The sequence below is a fragment of the Podarcis pityusensis genome (genome assembly GCF_964106645.2).
Source record: "Podarcis pityusensis genome assembly, chromosome: 1".
Lineage (NCBI taxonomy): Eukaryota > Metazoa > Chordata > Lepidosauria > Squamata > Lacertidae > Podarcis > Podarcis pityusensis.
Window position 1 is genome coordinate 138,600,928 of NC_138028.1, and position 13,741 is coordinate 138,614,668.

The window sequence follows — 13,741 nt, forward strand, 5'->3', positions numbered from 1 at the left end:
TTTAAAAAGGAAATGTTTGTTAAGTGTGTATGCTAAACTATCAGGAGACTGATATTTGTACAGCAGTATTTTGCTGGTATAATAGTAGTTCCTGCCATAGTGACAGTTAAAGACAAAGTAAAAAATTGTCAGTGCAAAAAGATTTGTCTCTGCTTAAAAGAGTAAAATCATCCCCTAGTGTAAATGTTAAGAGAGTGATTTAATAAATATTACTTGGTTCAGTATTAGGAACACCCTGACCTCCTCCAATAAGGTCTTCAAGCAGATGCCATTGGTCATTCTGAATGGCTGATTTAAGAGAAATTTCATAAGATTATATTTGTAGACGGACATTATAAAGGACACCCTCCCCAATGTTTGCTGAGCTGTTTCATTGCAAAGGAGAAGAGGTACAACTTGAAGAGACTATTACTCCTTGATCAACTCAGCAAAGAGCTGAATTTTCTCTTGCTAATTTGGAGTGCGATGTCATAGGAAAAGTTGCTATTTTTGCTTTTGTGGCAGCATGTGTACAGCATAAATGTGTTGAAACTGATGTAGTGGATTGTTTTAATGAGAAATTAATGTGCATCTGTGTTTGTCATTTTTCCAAAATGGTAATTGTGCAATAATTTATGGCCTAAACAAGTGAACCAACTACTCTACTAAAATAATTACCAAGCATATATTAGTCATCATTTGCTATCTCATTATGATGGAGAGGAAATTTTAAGGGACACTGGGAAAGGAATAGCCAAGTGGGGAGCGGAGGAAGACTGTGATGCATATGGTGTGTGGGGGGAAAGAGAATTTCTGTCCCTTGCATTATTGGATCCTAAATTTAGATTTTTTTAATGGAACATATGGATATATAGCACACTGGCTTAGTAAAGAGCATAATTGCTTCCTATTAAAGTGATAATTGGCCATATGTCCACAAGAGATCCACTGATATCAGTGAAGCAAAAGCAACATATACCATCCTAAAAAGAAGATTCTGAGAACAGACGTTAGGCTGCGTCTGCTGGATTTTGTTAAGCTCAGCATTGCTCTCTGTTTTTCAGGCACAGCATTAGGAACCTGAAAGTAAATTTGGAAATTAAAATTTACTCCTGCAAGATATGGAGATAGCTACTAACGTAGATGTGCTTTAAACAAGGGGTGAAAAAATCAGGGAGGTGCGGTCTATATTGTGAGCAACCAGGCGTAAGAGCTAAATAGAGCCTCACTATTCATGGACAGGATACCTCTGGAGACCAGGTGCTGAAGACAAAGCCTCACCTTACTGCCCAGTCTCTTCTGGCCACTTCTGTGCTTTATTCTGTCCTACTCTTGGTGATTTGCTATCTCTCAGTTCAAGGCAGCACTGAACCATGCTCCATTTTCTCCCTCCCTGACTTATCTTTCGAAAACAGAATAAAATTTACACTATTGTATATCTCTTTGACCCAAGTCACTGAACTATTTCCACAAATTAAGGTCCATTTCTGACAATCTCACTTTAATCATTCACATTACCAAACTCCAGAGGAAGCGACATGAAAATGGAGCATTAAAGAGCCTCAGGAGGTTTTTTCTTCCCTCTTAGAAGAGAAAAAGCCACAGGCTGTAGAATCTTGAAACAGTGTCATCTTCATATGCTGTTGACTTGGCTAAGACTGGGTAGTTTTATTGATAAGATAGTTTGGGGGTGTTTCTTGGTGAGCTAGATGCTATGCTGTGCTTTCCTTCCTGAATCCAGAAGCAAAATATATTTGCTTTCTATGTCCATTAAGCATTTCATGCTGTTGAAACTTTACATGACCCTTTCTTCTCTTTCGCCTGCCCCTCTACAAGCTCCAGTGTCTGTGTCTGTGACGTGGTGACTAGACGGGGTCTTTTCAGTTGCAGCACTCCATCCCACCAACCCATCTTGCACCATCTGTATTTTCTTTTCAGCTCTGGTTGATAACTTAATTTTAAAAAATGCCCAGGACTTTTAACCATTAAGTAGGATTTTATGCTTAAGAAAACCTTTTACAGTTCTTTGCTGTGATGCTTCATTCTACTACAACCAGCTGATCTGCTTTGTTGTTTTTTGACTACTATTTTTTATGTAAGTTGTTCTAGGAAACTTGTTCACTGAAGAACAAGATGCAAATGTCTAGAATAAATAAATTATGAGAGAGGAAAAGCAGGCAGTATTGTCAATACTGTGACAAGGAACAGGAAACACTCGGCAGCAATTATTTAGAATAGTCTGCTATTGCAGTAGTAACATAATTTTTCACCTCCCTAAATAGGGGTTAGAAGGCTCCTATTTTTTGTTTTGGAACATGCCCTACGTATTCCAGCCCAGCTGTGGCCAGATTAAAGTTCAGACCAATGGCCTCTGGATCTGAGACCCAGATGGATGGAATAGAAGCAATGACACCACAAATATCAGCTTTTACTATTCACTGCACTGGCAGCCAGGTTGTGTCACGGTTCAGGACCCGTAAACTTTACACCAGCATAGTGATGAGATATTAAGGATAGTCAAGTTCCCCTCCAGGGAGGATTTCTGCCATTGACACAAAGATTTTCACAGATGGAAGATGAAGGGAGAAAAGGGGCCACAATACTACAGCCATCACCTGCTGCTGAGAAGGTTTCCTTGCTCACATCCTCAGACACCAATATATTCCCCTCCCCCATATATTCCCTCATCTCAGAGGATCCAACCTTCACTGGTCCCAGAGGCAGCAGAAGATCTTACAGCCCCAGCAAATAACATATCTCAAGAACACAGTGTTATTAATCAATAGTGTTATTAATTCAGTTGAAGTTCCAGACCATCTGGATATTTTATGGTCTTGCTCTATCATTCAGGAATACTGCAAATAAATTCTAGTTAAGATTTGCAAAATCTCTGTATATTGATTGCCTGCTGATACCAAGTCCCTCCCCCCAAGAAAAATCACTGGGTCCTTTACAAGACAATATGGAAATGGACAATCTCCATTTGGTGCTGAATTTGCTAATGGTGGTTAAATGGTCTATAACAGCATGCTGGGGGTAGACCAGACTGGATTAAAATGATATGTGATGTTGCATTGCTAACAACCTGTTTTTCTACAAATTACTTTAGAAAACCAGCAGATACGTTTATTCAGAGATTATCTTTGTTTATTTTATTTTAGAATAATTGCAGTGTTAAATTTCAGATATATAACTTCCGGGGTGGCGCCATCGGTAATGGCGGACTCCCTCTGATCCGGAGGGACTGGCTCTACGGAAATCGGGTCTGTTCCGCTACGGCGAAGCGGGGACCCTTTAAAAAATCACAGGCGGGTGAAGCCTGTGACCGTGGGACTCGGCGGGCACCTTTCGCGCCCCAATTTGTAAAGGAACCCAATTACGGGCTCCGGAGCGAAGCGGGGCAAGCGGCGCGGTGCTGAGAGTCAACTGCTTCTTCCGTGGAGCGAAGCCGCACAGCCGTTACCGGAGAGCGCTACCTTTTTCCTGTGACAATCTGGCTACAAAAACAACTACCCGTGAGTAGGTTAAATTTGGACAATTGGACGCTAAACAACGACCCGTGAGTAGAACGGAAAATTGGACTAAGAAATTCCTTTTAATTTGACACTGAAGTGGGAAGGTCTAAACAGGAAGTCAGCCTTCCGCTTTTTGTAGAAAGATTAAAGCAAAGACATGGCAAGCTAGAGTTTAGAAAATCGTTTGTAAAGGATCAACTTTCATCATCTAAAATTACTGAACCCCCTTTGGAAGCAGGAGAATAGGGGGGATTTTTTTCTGGACTGTTTAAACCTGCAGAAGAGAGTGTAAAGAAAAGCAATTTTCCACCGTCTTGAACCTGGGAGCGGGGTGTCAGGACAGACGTTTTCGGGAAGTTCATTGACTATAGACAAACTTTTTTGACAGACAGTTAAAAGAAGAGAAACATAGTGATTCCATTGTTCTCCTTCGCAGCTAAAAGGAACAAAATATTGACAAAATATCTGAAAAAGGAAACTTTGTTGTTAGATCTGCTTTAAAAAAAGAAAGAGAGAGAGAGAGAGAGAGAGAGAGAGAGAGAGAGAGATGGATACAAATAGAAGTTCTTCCCCTAGAGGGAGCTTGTGAAACTGTTCTTAATCTGAACTGGGGAGCTTTGCAGCTGCAATAGATTAAGATCGTGGGATCAGACTTTGACCTTGCACAACAATGTACTCGGAGGCTCTGGTGCGTGCTTTCTGCAAGACAAGTGTTTTATTGGAACAGTTACATAAGAAGACGGATTTGATGACTGTTGCGATCAGAAATTTTGGACAGGTAGTGGGTATCTATATAGAACCCACTCAGGAATCAATTCAGGAGTGTGCTCTGACAGATCAGATGAGGGAGGAGGTTGTGGCTGGACCTCGGGAGGCAGAGATGGAGGGAACTGTGGCCCAGCAGGAACATGAGTTGTTGGATCTGACGAATGAACCTGGAAAAAGCCAGATTTGGAGAGATAGAGTCTTGTTTGGTTTGGAGATGGGGGGCTGGATAGACCCTCCTATGCAGGGATGTTTTGACTTTTCAAGTCTGGCGTTGGGCCGGGGGGAGTTTGGAGTTGTGGGGGTCCTCAACTTTGGAGGGACCTTGAAACATGCTTTTAAATACTACATGGAGTTCAGTGTGGACTATGGAAAAGGAGCTGGTCTGTCGAGAAGGGACAAAAATATTGTCAAGCTGGAGTCTCCACGAGTGAAAGGAGCAGAAGACAAAGTAAAGTACAGGTATAAATATGAAGAAGATCTGCGGAAGGGACATGGAAGAGACTTAAGGGCCTCGGACATAAGGTTACCAGGTTAATGAACTAGATGGATGGGATAGGAAGGACTGACAAAACCCGAGACCAGGAGGAAGAGACGTTGGATGAAGATTGGAAGAAAGTTTCAAAAATTCTACTTAGGAATGTTTTGTAAAATTAATGAGTATTAGAAAAATGTTGGAACGAAATTATTTGGCTTTAGCAGAAATGTTAAAAAGAATTATGTAAGAATATGCTATGGTTATGAGAAATTGGTATAAATAAGATTTAAGTTTTAAGTTTTAGGGTTTTTTATGGTAAGATAAGGTTAAAATAGATTAAGGTAATTTAATGACAGAATATTATGAAAAATGGAAAGGATTTGCTGTGATAATCAACAACTAGAATACATAAAAGGGAGGTCGATGAAATAAGGTAATGATAGTTAAGGATTTGGGAATATTGGATCTGTTTTTAAATCTTTGTGGTTTATTTTTGCTTTTTGATTTTGATGTGCTATGTGTTTTGGTTTTGTTTCTTGATTTTGATTTTTATTGATTTGTATTGTTTAATTGCTATTTGTTTGTTTTTCTTGTTTTTTCCTTCTTTTTCTCTTTTTTTTGTAATTTTAAAATTTTCAATAAATATCATTTTTAAAAAAATATTAAATTTCAGATATATATTCCTATTTATGGGGAGGGGCATTGTATTTTTCCTGAATAAAAAAGTTACTGTTAAAAAAACAACATCCCATGGGGTAGCCTCTTCAACCAAGAGCCTGGGGACTGAGCAGCTTTGAGGAGGTCTGGGACACCCATCCTTACGCAGGATTATTTCAGTCCTCAGTAAGCAACAGGCTAGTGCTAGAGCAATACAGTATTTCAAGTTACTGCTTTGCTGACTTGAGGCCATAATGGTTAAGTCATCTTATCTGTCCCACAGCACATTGACCAAACCAGCTGACTCTGGACTTGGCCTGAAGGTTCTACTGTCTTGCCTCCCCATCCACCAAGACTGCACCTCTTCCCTGCTTGGATTTTCCCACCCCCAGGGAATGGCTCCCCTTGTGGGCCGCAGATGTTGACACAACTCCCACAGTAATACCTTGGTACTGAGATCTAGCAGTTGCTCCTTGTCATGACATAACCCTGATCCTAGTCCACCCAAGGCATAAGCAGAGCGTATCATGACTGGGTAGCCAATCTTTTCTGCTGCTTCCAAAGCATCGTCTGTCTATAATAAAAGAAGAACAGGTAGAAAAGACCAAAACAATCATGAAGACCAGTCAGTATTGTCTACATTACAACACAATGTGACACAGACATAATCATGGTCAGGACTGTGCTCAATGTTCTGTGGAGCATATACTAGGTAGGTTGGCTTCCTCAAAAAAAATCCAGGGAATTACATTTTTGTTGAGGGTGATGAAAGAATTCTGTCCCAAACATACAAACACACACACACAGCTCAGTTCCCAATATTTCCTGAGGAGAGAGAACGATGTCTAAACATTTAAATCTATAGTAAAGATGTGGCTTTGACTACAACCCCTCCTCACCAACCCAAGGAATCCTGCTTCTGCAGAACTAAAGGGCGAAGGCGATTGCACGTCAGTTTTTCAATTCTGATATGTTCACCTGTAAATTATCACTAGCAGCGGTTGGGAAGAGCTGTAGAAATGAGAAATCACCACAAATCAAAATCAAGTTTAGACTTAAGTCTTTTTCTTTTCTTTTTAGTAATTAAGTGTTTCAGAAAAGCTCTGTATGTGCCAGTCCCCTTTTTCTGGTAACACCACAGACACAGAAGGTGACTGTACAATGAACCTGTTCCATATATTAAGGCACTGAAAATAATTGTTTTAGCTTTCTGATGCCAGCTGGTGTGTAAGGAGAGAAATATTTTGAGGTATGGACTGCAGAGGTGGCCAGTTCTTTCAAATCCATCTGGCCAAAATTCACAGCCAAAATTTCCAGCGCTCATCAAAATGCACACTCTATAGACCTATTAGTTATTACCATATCACTTTATGGATCCCATTGAGCTAAAAGCTATTCTGCACTAATATTCATGTAAGACAATTTTTAAAAGGAACTTGAAGTTGCTTTCTTAATCAAGTGACTCCGGTTATTGACTTACTCACTGGGCTGGTCAACATGTAAACCAAACCATGGCTAAGCATGAGGAGGAAGCAGGCCTACTGGTGCAGGGAGAAAACAGCCGCAACTTCTTTTTTTCCCTGCTCCCTTGCAATGGCTTAGTGCAGCCAGTGGGGAAGGAGCAATGCGACTGCCATCTTCTAACTGTGTCCCAGTGCTTCTTCATGCTTAGCTATGGTCTAGTTTGGCTTAGCAATAGATGCAAACAAGGTCACCATCTCAGTGTATCACTCTAAGAAACAAGCACTGATCTTTTGCATCTCAGTCCCTCTGCATTGCATACCTTCTGAGGCTCCACCTCTGTTGGAAATTCTGTGCTAGCAACTCACTTGAGCTATTTCCTGTGGAAATAGGATATTTGTCCTGGTACCTCTGCCCATGCACCTTCTCTGCTTGCAACACAACACATTCAGACTTGTGCAAACCAGCCTTCACTAACTTGGAGTCCTCCAAAGGTATTAGACTACAAGTCTCATCGCCCCTAGCCAGCTGGTGAAGGTTGGTGTAGACTAAATCTGTAAATGGGGTTGTGGGCTGGGTGACCCTATCTTTTGGCAAAGAGGACAGATATGACTGATACCTTCAAAGTTTCTACAATTATGTTGAGGAAGGGGTCTTTTCAGACTCACAATAAATGTGCAAAGGCTGGGATGCAGATGCAAAGACTGTGTGAAGCAAGAGAGAGAGAGAATGAATGGCAGAGAGGAGGGGAAGGCTCTGATGTTTCTCTAGGGAAAAGGGGGCATGTGCTAATATAGCATAGACCTGCCTGTCAATGGGTTGTTCTATATTCCCTTCCTTGAAGTTCTGTCCCTACTGCTGATTTCTCCTGCCTGTCTCACATGCATTTGTGGAAACCCTGAACAGGTAGCGCTAGGCTGAAATTAGGACAACAACACCCTCCAAATATATCCATCTCTCTGTTTCAACTGTTTCAAGATGCAACCAAGTATATTTGAACTCAGCTGATGTACCGATTCTACAGCAAAGCTGGGCGCAATCTTCTCATTGATTTCATTCAGTTTGTCCAAAAACATCTGCCTGTCCTCTGTGGCCATGATAGATTCAACTGAAGTTCCAAGGACCTTCACACCGTATTCCTGCAGAATGCCACGTTTGAACAGCTCCACTCCTGCACAGAGAATGAATGGCATGGTCAGTATTATACAACTGCTCTCTAGGAAGATTTCTGTCAATCAGCTGTCTGCACCACTCAGTCAGTTCCAACCCAAAAGAGGAACTTTGACAGAAAGGACCTTCACATGTCTCTCTGGGCAGAAAAACCATTTGTCTGGCATTTGAATATTAGGAGGACTGCCAGTTTTTCAACCCCTGCTGGGCAAGTTTCTACTCTCTCTGATGTAATGCAGGCAACCCAGGAGCCTCAGATCAGATTAGGGAAGACTACTTGAAGAACAGCACTGCCATGTGTAGCAGCCTATCAAAATCATACACCTGTTTTGAGTATGCTCTGAGCCGTTTCCTTGAAGGCCAGAACTCCTCACCGCTTTTAGCATGTTCTGCTGCTATTATTTCTTGTTTGCTTTTGTGGGACTTTGTCAGTGAATTTCTAAAATGAAAAATGTGGGTTATATGCCTATCTGGATATCATATTGACTGACACCATACTTCCCCAAATCTAGAAGATATTCTCCCTCATTTCAAACCAAAGAGGCTGATTATGATTTTTCTGGTGTAATGTACTCTGCATTGCAGGGGGTTGGACTAGATGGCCCTTGGGTCGCTTCCAACTCTATGATTCTATGATTCTGATGCAAAAAGTGTGACAAAGTTCAAGATGCAACATTTGAAAGCGAGGAATTGACCAATAAGATTACAATCTGCTGTTACAATGACTCAATATCTCAGTATTGTGTATTAGCTCTAGTCACAATTGTCTGTAAGTTGTTGGTTCAAAGAGCTAAAAGTGGTAAGGCCGCTATCCTTCTTAATGTGGCTAAAATCATTGCCTCTTAAAAGCCTCCTGGTCTGAATTTACCTCATCTGCAGGCATGTATGTGTGCAGGATAGAGAGACATCTGTGTTCTCTCATTATGTACATATCTGACTGTGTAGCTTGGAGGAGTTATGATAGCATGGTACTGTTAAGCAAGCAAATGTGTCACACACACACGCACGCACACACACACACACACACACACACACAAATGACAGCTGCAGCTTGAAACTTGGTAAATACCTTGGCTTTTCAATTTACCTCATGAAACATTCTGCAAATCTTGAAACCATGCATATTCTTACAGTAAAAGGTAAAGGGACCCCTGACCATTAGGTCCAGTCGTGACCGACTCTGGGGTTGCGGCACTCATCTCGCTTTATTGGCCGAGGAAGCCGGCGTTTGTCCGCAGACAGCTTCCAGGTCATGTGGCCAGCATGACTAAGCCGCTTCTGGCGAACCAGAGCGGCGCACAGAAACGCCATTTACCTTCCCGCTGGAGCAGTACCTATTTATCTACTTGCACTTTGACATGCTTTCAAACTGCTAGGTTGGCAGGAGCTGAGACTGGGCAACGGGAGCTCACCCCGTCACAGGGATTCGAACTGCCGACCTTCTGATCGGCAAGTCCTAGGCTCTGTGGTTTAACCCACCTGCGTCCCATTCTTACATTAAAAAAACCCAAATAGAAGATAGAACCATAGTTCATTTGCTATAATAATTGTCCTTATTTATATAAAAGATTCCTAAATTTCACTTAGTTTACAGCATGCTAAGTTCATGAGGATAGCTTTCAATGGTAAGAAGAGAGAAATGCATTCCCACAACAAACTTACCACAGTTGAGAGCGGTCTGCCCACCCATACCAAGAATTAAGCCATCTGGCCGTTCTGCTTTGATGACCTCTGTAACAAACTGTGGGGTGATTGGGAGAAAGTAGACTGTATCAGCTTGCTTTAGGCCAACCTCATTGGTCTGAACTGAGGCAATATTGGGGTTCATCAGGACCGTTTTCACATTTTCTTCCTAGAAAATTTTTTTAAAACGCAGTAACTATTCATTCAAGAGCTACATTCACATCTCACGGGAACAAGCTAGTGCTGGTAATTTTTTTAACTATTGCAGACCAGAAGTGTGTGTAGATTTGTGAGCACAACACCATGCACTGGGAGGAACAGCTTACAAGGTCAATGCTGTGGACAAATCAACTCAGCCACCATCCATAGGCACAAACATTCTGGCTCTCCAGGCAGGGATGAAGTATTCCAAGTTGCACCTCCGGTGGAAGAGCGATTCTGGCATTGATTAGATTAGATTGATTAGTATGGGCCTCTTTCAACTGGATGGTGTGCACCTATCCAACATGGGCAAAGCCTGGCTTGGTGACCTATGCTCTGGCCTTAGTTTGGTTGTAGCAGTAGGTGGAGTTGCTGGGATTTGGGCTGCTTCTCTTGTGACAGAAATGGCATTGGGAAGGATCAAAGCAGAAGGGAGGCAAAAGGGCTCTAGGGGAGGATACGGGCAAGGCACATCCCTAGCTCAGGTGTGGCCCAGCCTTGCCTAAACCCCTCTCCCAGTTGCCCAGTGGGATCCTGGATGCTTGGCCTGCACCATGCAGGGATCCAACACTGGCCAACTCTCAATGGTGCCTGCCATCAAACGGAATTCCATTCCAACAGCAAAGTCGGAGTGGAATGATCTGATTCTTGCCTGACTATTGTCATGCCAATCCTGCATAAAGGTAAAGGTACCCCTGACTATTAGGTCCAGTCGTGACCGACTCTGGGGTTGCGGCGCTCATCTCGCTCTATGGGCTGAGGGAGCTGGCGTTTGTCCGCAGACAGCTTCCGGGTCATGTGGCCAGCATGACTAAGCCGCTTCTGGCAAACCAGAGCAGCGCACGGAAACGCTGTTTACCTTCCCACCAGAGCGGTCCCTATTTATCTACTTGCACTTTGACGTGCTTTTGAACTGCTAGGTTGGCAGGAGCTGGGACTGAGCAATGGGAGCTCACCCCGTCGCAGGGATTCAAACCGCTGACCTTCTGATCAGCAAGTCCTAGGTTCTGTGGTTTAACCCACAGCGCCACCTGTGTCCCCCCCAATCCCGCATACCTGCTGTATAACCAAATAAATTTGTGGCCTGTTATCACCCAGGACCGTGGTCTAATGTGTATTATTCCAACTGCAAATCTGCAACCACCACATGAGTTCTGCAAGCAGGACACCAGCACACGCTACCGCTCTATGGGAGTGTTTTAAATGCATGTGCTACTTCAATATATTTTTGCTTTCCATTCTTCCCATGGCTGTCCTTGTGAATTAACACTTGCTCACATATGTTGCCTATTTACGTTTGGCCTCATGTTAATCATTCATGGTGTCGAGCTGCCTAATAAACAGCAGCTTAAGGCTAGTCTTGCATCAACACAATGGAAGGCGAATAATGATGTGAACACTTAGGCACGTCTTGCAGGGCTACACTCGCACAAACTGCCTTGGCTTCACATGCTGTTGTAAATCATGTTGCCAGAGGCAAGGTCACCAAGAGCAAGTGTCGCTTCTGGAATGGCTGATTAGCAGCAAGATCAAGACGGCCGGCTGCTGGTGAGCCCAGGAAGGTCAAGCTAGCAAGATTTACTGGGAAATGTAACTTTTCTTAAATGTGAAAGCAGAGGGCAAGCGAAGCAGAGAACAGGAGAGTGTCAGTTTGAAAAGAAATGCTTTTCTTTAGAAATCAAGATGATCTTTGTATAGGGAAGGTGCCTCCAATTCATTTCTCTGATAATTTGATTTTTCCAAGCAGTATCACAAGCCAGCAGAGCTTCCTCACAGGCTGACTGCAGTCTACATCCAGGCTGCAGAAAAGCACAATGAATCTGTTTGACAACTCCTGGGGAATGGATGGTCTCCTTTCTGGGACAGCCAAAGGAGCAGCATGGTCATAAATGTTAAAGAATTTTGCTTGGAGAATTCAGTGTTTTACAGAAACAGACCTTAAGTGTCATTTATTTCAATGGAAGTGAATTAAAACATGTGAAATCAGTGGGACATAAAAACTTTGGCTGGGAAATGTCATAAAAACTTTGGCTGGGAAAAGTCAATTCATCTTTTCTCAGGACAGTTATGCCTTGATTCTCATGATTAGGAACCATGTAAATGCTCTGTCTCTCTAAGAATGAATGAATGAATGAATGAATGAATACATTTTGTTCTCTTACCTCATAAGGTTCTATTGCTATTTTAACCTCCATGTTGCAAAAGAAAACTTAAGAAACAGCTGAAACATGTGAGTTATTGGACAAGATTTCTTAGGCTGCAATCCTATGCTCACTTACCTGGGACAGGGAGTAAATCCATTTAACCCAATGGAGCTTACTTCTGAATAGACATGTATAGGAGTGCATTGGAAGCCCCCCACCCACCCAGTTCCATTTACTATAGAAACCCTATATGTATGTCAGCTACAGACATATGTCCAGACAAAGTGTTTTGTGAATAATTTAAGGCCTCTTTCAAAGCCTCTTACTGCCTCAGAAATGTTCCCATTTACACTTTTTGCAAAAAAACCAAAAACAATGTCAGGTCACCTGCGTGACTAGCAGTTTATTGGGAGGATATACATAAACCCAGGATGCCTCAATTATTTTAACACATATGATGTGTTGTGATCTGGTTCACACAAGTACCAGTGATATGTCATTTTAAACCTATCTTGGTCTCCCAACCAGGGAACAGACAGAACTTGATACCAAGCTATACATGACAAATAATGAATGCTTTTTCCACAATAAATCAGCAAGGCTGACATTTCTTTTGCACAACCATTTATGTGAACTTATTTCATTGCGCACATATTAATAACAGAATTTGATCACAACCTGTTCACAGGAATGATAAACAGAGTTTTTATGCTCACTGAATAATGCAGCCAGTTCTGCCTATATTTCCATATGCTATCAAAAATGTAAACAAGGCAGAGCAAATAATTACATAACTACTACATGAAGGAGCAAGGATGGATGTGGCGCACGCTAAGCTAGGTGTGGGGAAACTGTGGCCCTCCAAATGTTGTTGGACTACAGCTCCCATCGTCCTTGGGCACTGGCCATACTGGCTGGGGCTGATGGGATTAGGAGTCCAGCCACATCTGGAGGGACACAGGTCCCCCACCCTTGTAACAAACACTTTACTTTGCCTCCCACATTCTCACCTTCATGGCCTTGACAGCCTGTGATCCAGAATAATCAAATTCTCCTGCTTGACCGATACACAAACCGCCAGATCCCAGGATTAGAACTTTGGAAACCTGAAGACAAGCAATAGGTCAGTAGAGCTATATCAGCACATGCGCTGTTGGCCCCCATCTCACAAGAAAGCTGGGTCCTCACCTGTTCTTTCTTCCAAGATGTTTTCCAAGACGACAAAGGGCCTACTGTTCTCCTACTACAGGGGTTGGGAACCTTTGGTCGCAAGTGAGGGACAATGGCAGAGTACTCCCTCACCCCCAGCTCCTCCCTTGCATTACGGCTGATGTACTACAGCTCTCCTTGACTTGGGGGCTGAACTTCTGCATTTGTGAGGCTGCTCCATGGAGAAGTTCTAAATCAAGGATCCTAAATCATGCAGGGAACCTCAGTCTGCACAAGCATAAAGGCTTCCTGCAGCAGAAGGCATTCCTCCAACATGGTGATGGGATGGAAATGAGGGGTGGGGCTCATGGGCTCATCCCCAGCGTCTTATCATGGATAGGATTAAAAAGGCAAAGGACCCCTGACAGTTAAGTCCAGTCACAAATGACTCTGGGGTTGCGACGCTCATCTTACTTTACTGGCCGAGGGAGCCGACGTTTGTCCACAGACAGTTTTTCCGGATCATGTGGCCAGCATGA

General features: G+C 42.7%; 1 protein-coding gene across 2 annotated transcripts in view; it reads right to left on the minus strand.

Moving 5' to 3' along the window:
* The window catches only part of CPS1 (carbamoyl-phosphate synthase 1), a 157,483-nt gene that overhangs the window by 103,085 nt on the left and 40,657 nt on the right, over window positions 1–13,741 (minus strand). For both annotated transcript variants that reach the window (XM_081015519.1, XM_081015518.1), the window contains 4 exons: window positions 13,064–13,159; window positions 9,688–9,877; window positions 7,869–8,026; window positions 5,840–5,968 (listed from right to left, as the gene is read on the minus strand). In XM_081015519.1, coding sequence (XP_080871645.1) covers window positions 5,840–5,968; window positions 7,869–8,026; window positions 9,688–9,877; window positions 13,064–13,159 — 573 coding nt within the window. The remainder of the gene's footprint in view (window positions 1–5,839; window positions 5,969–7,868; window positions 8,027–9,687; window positions 9,878–13,063; window positions 13,160–13,741) is intronic.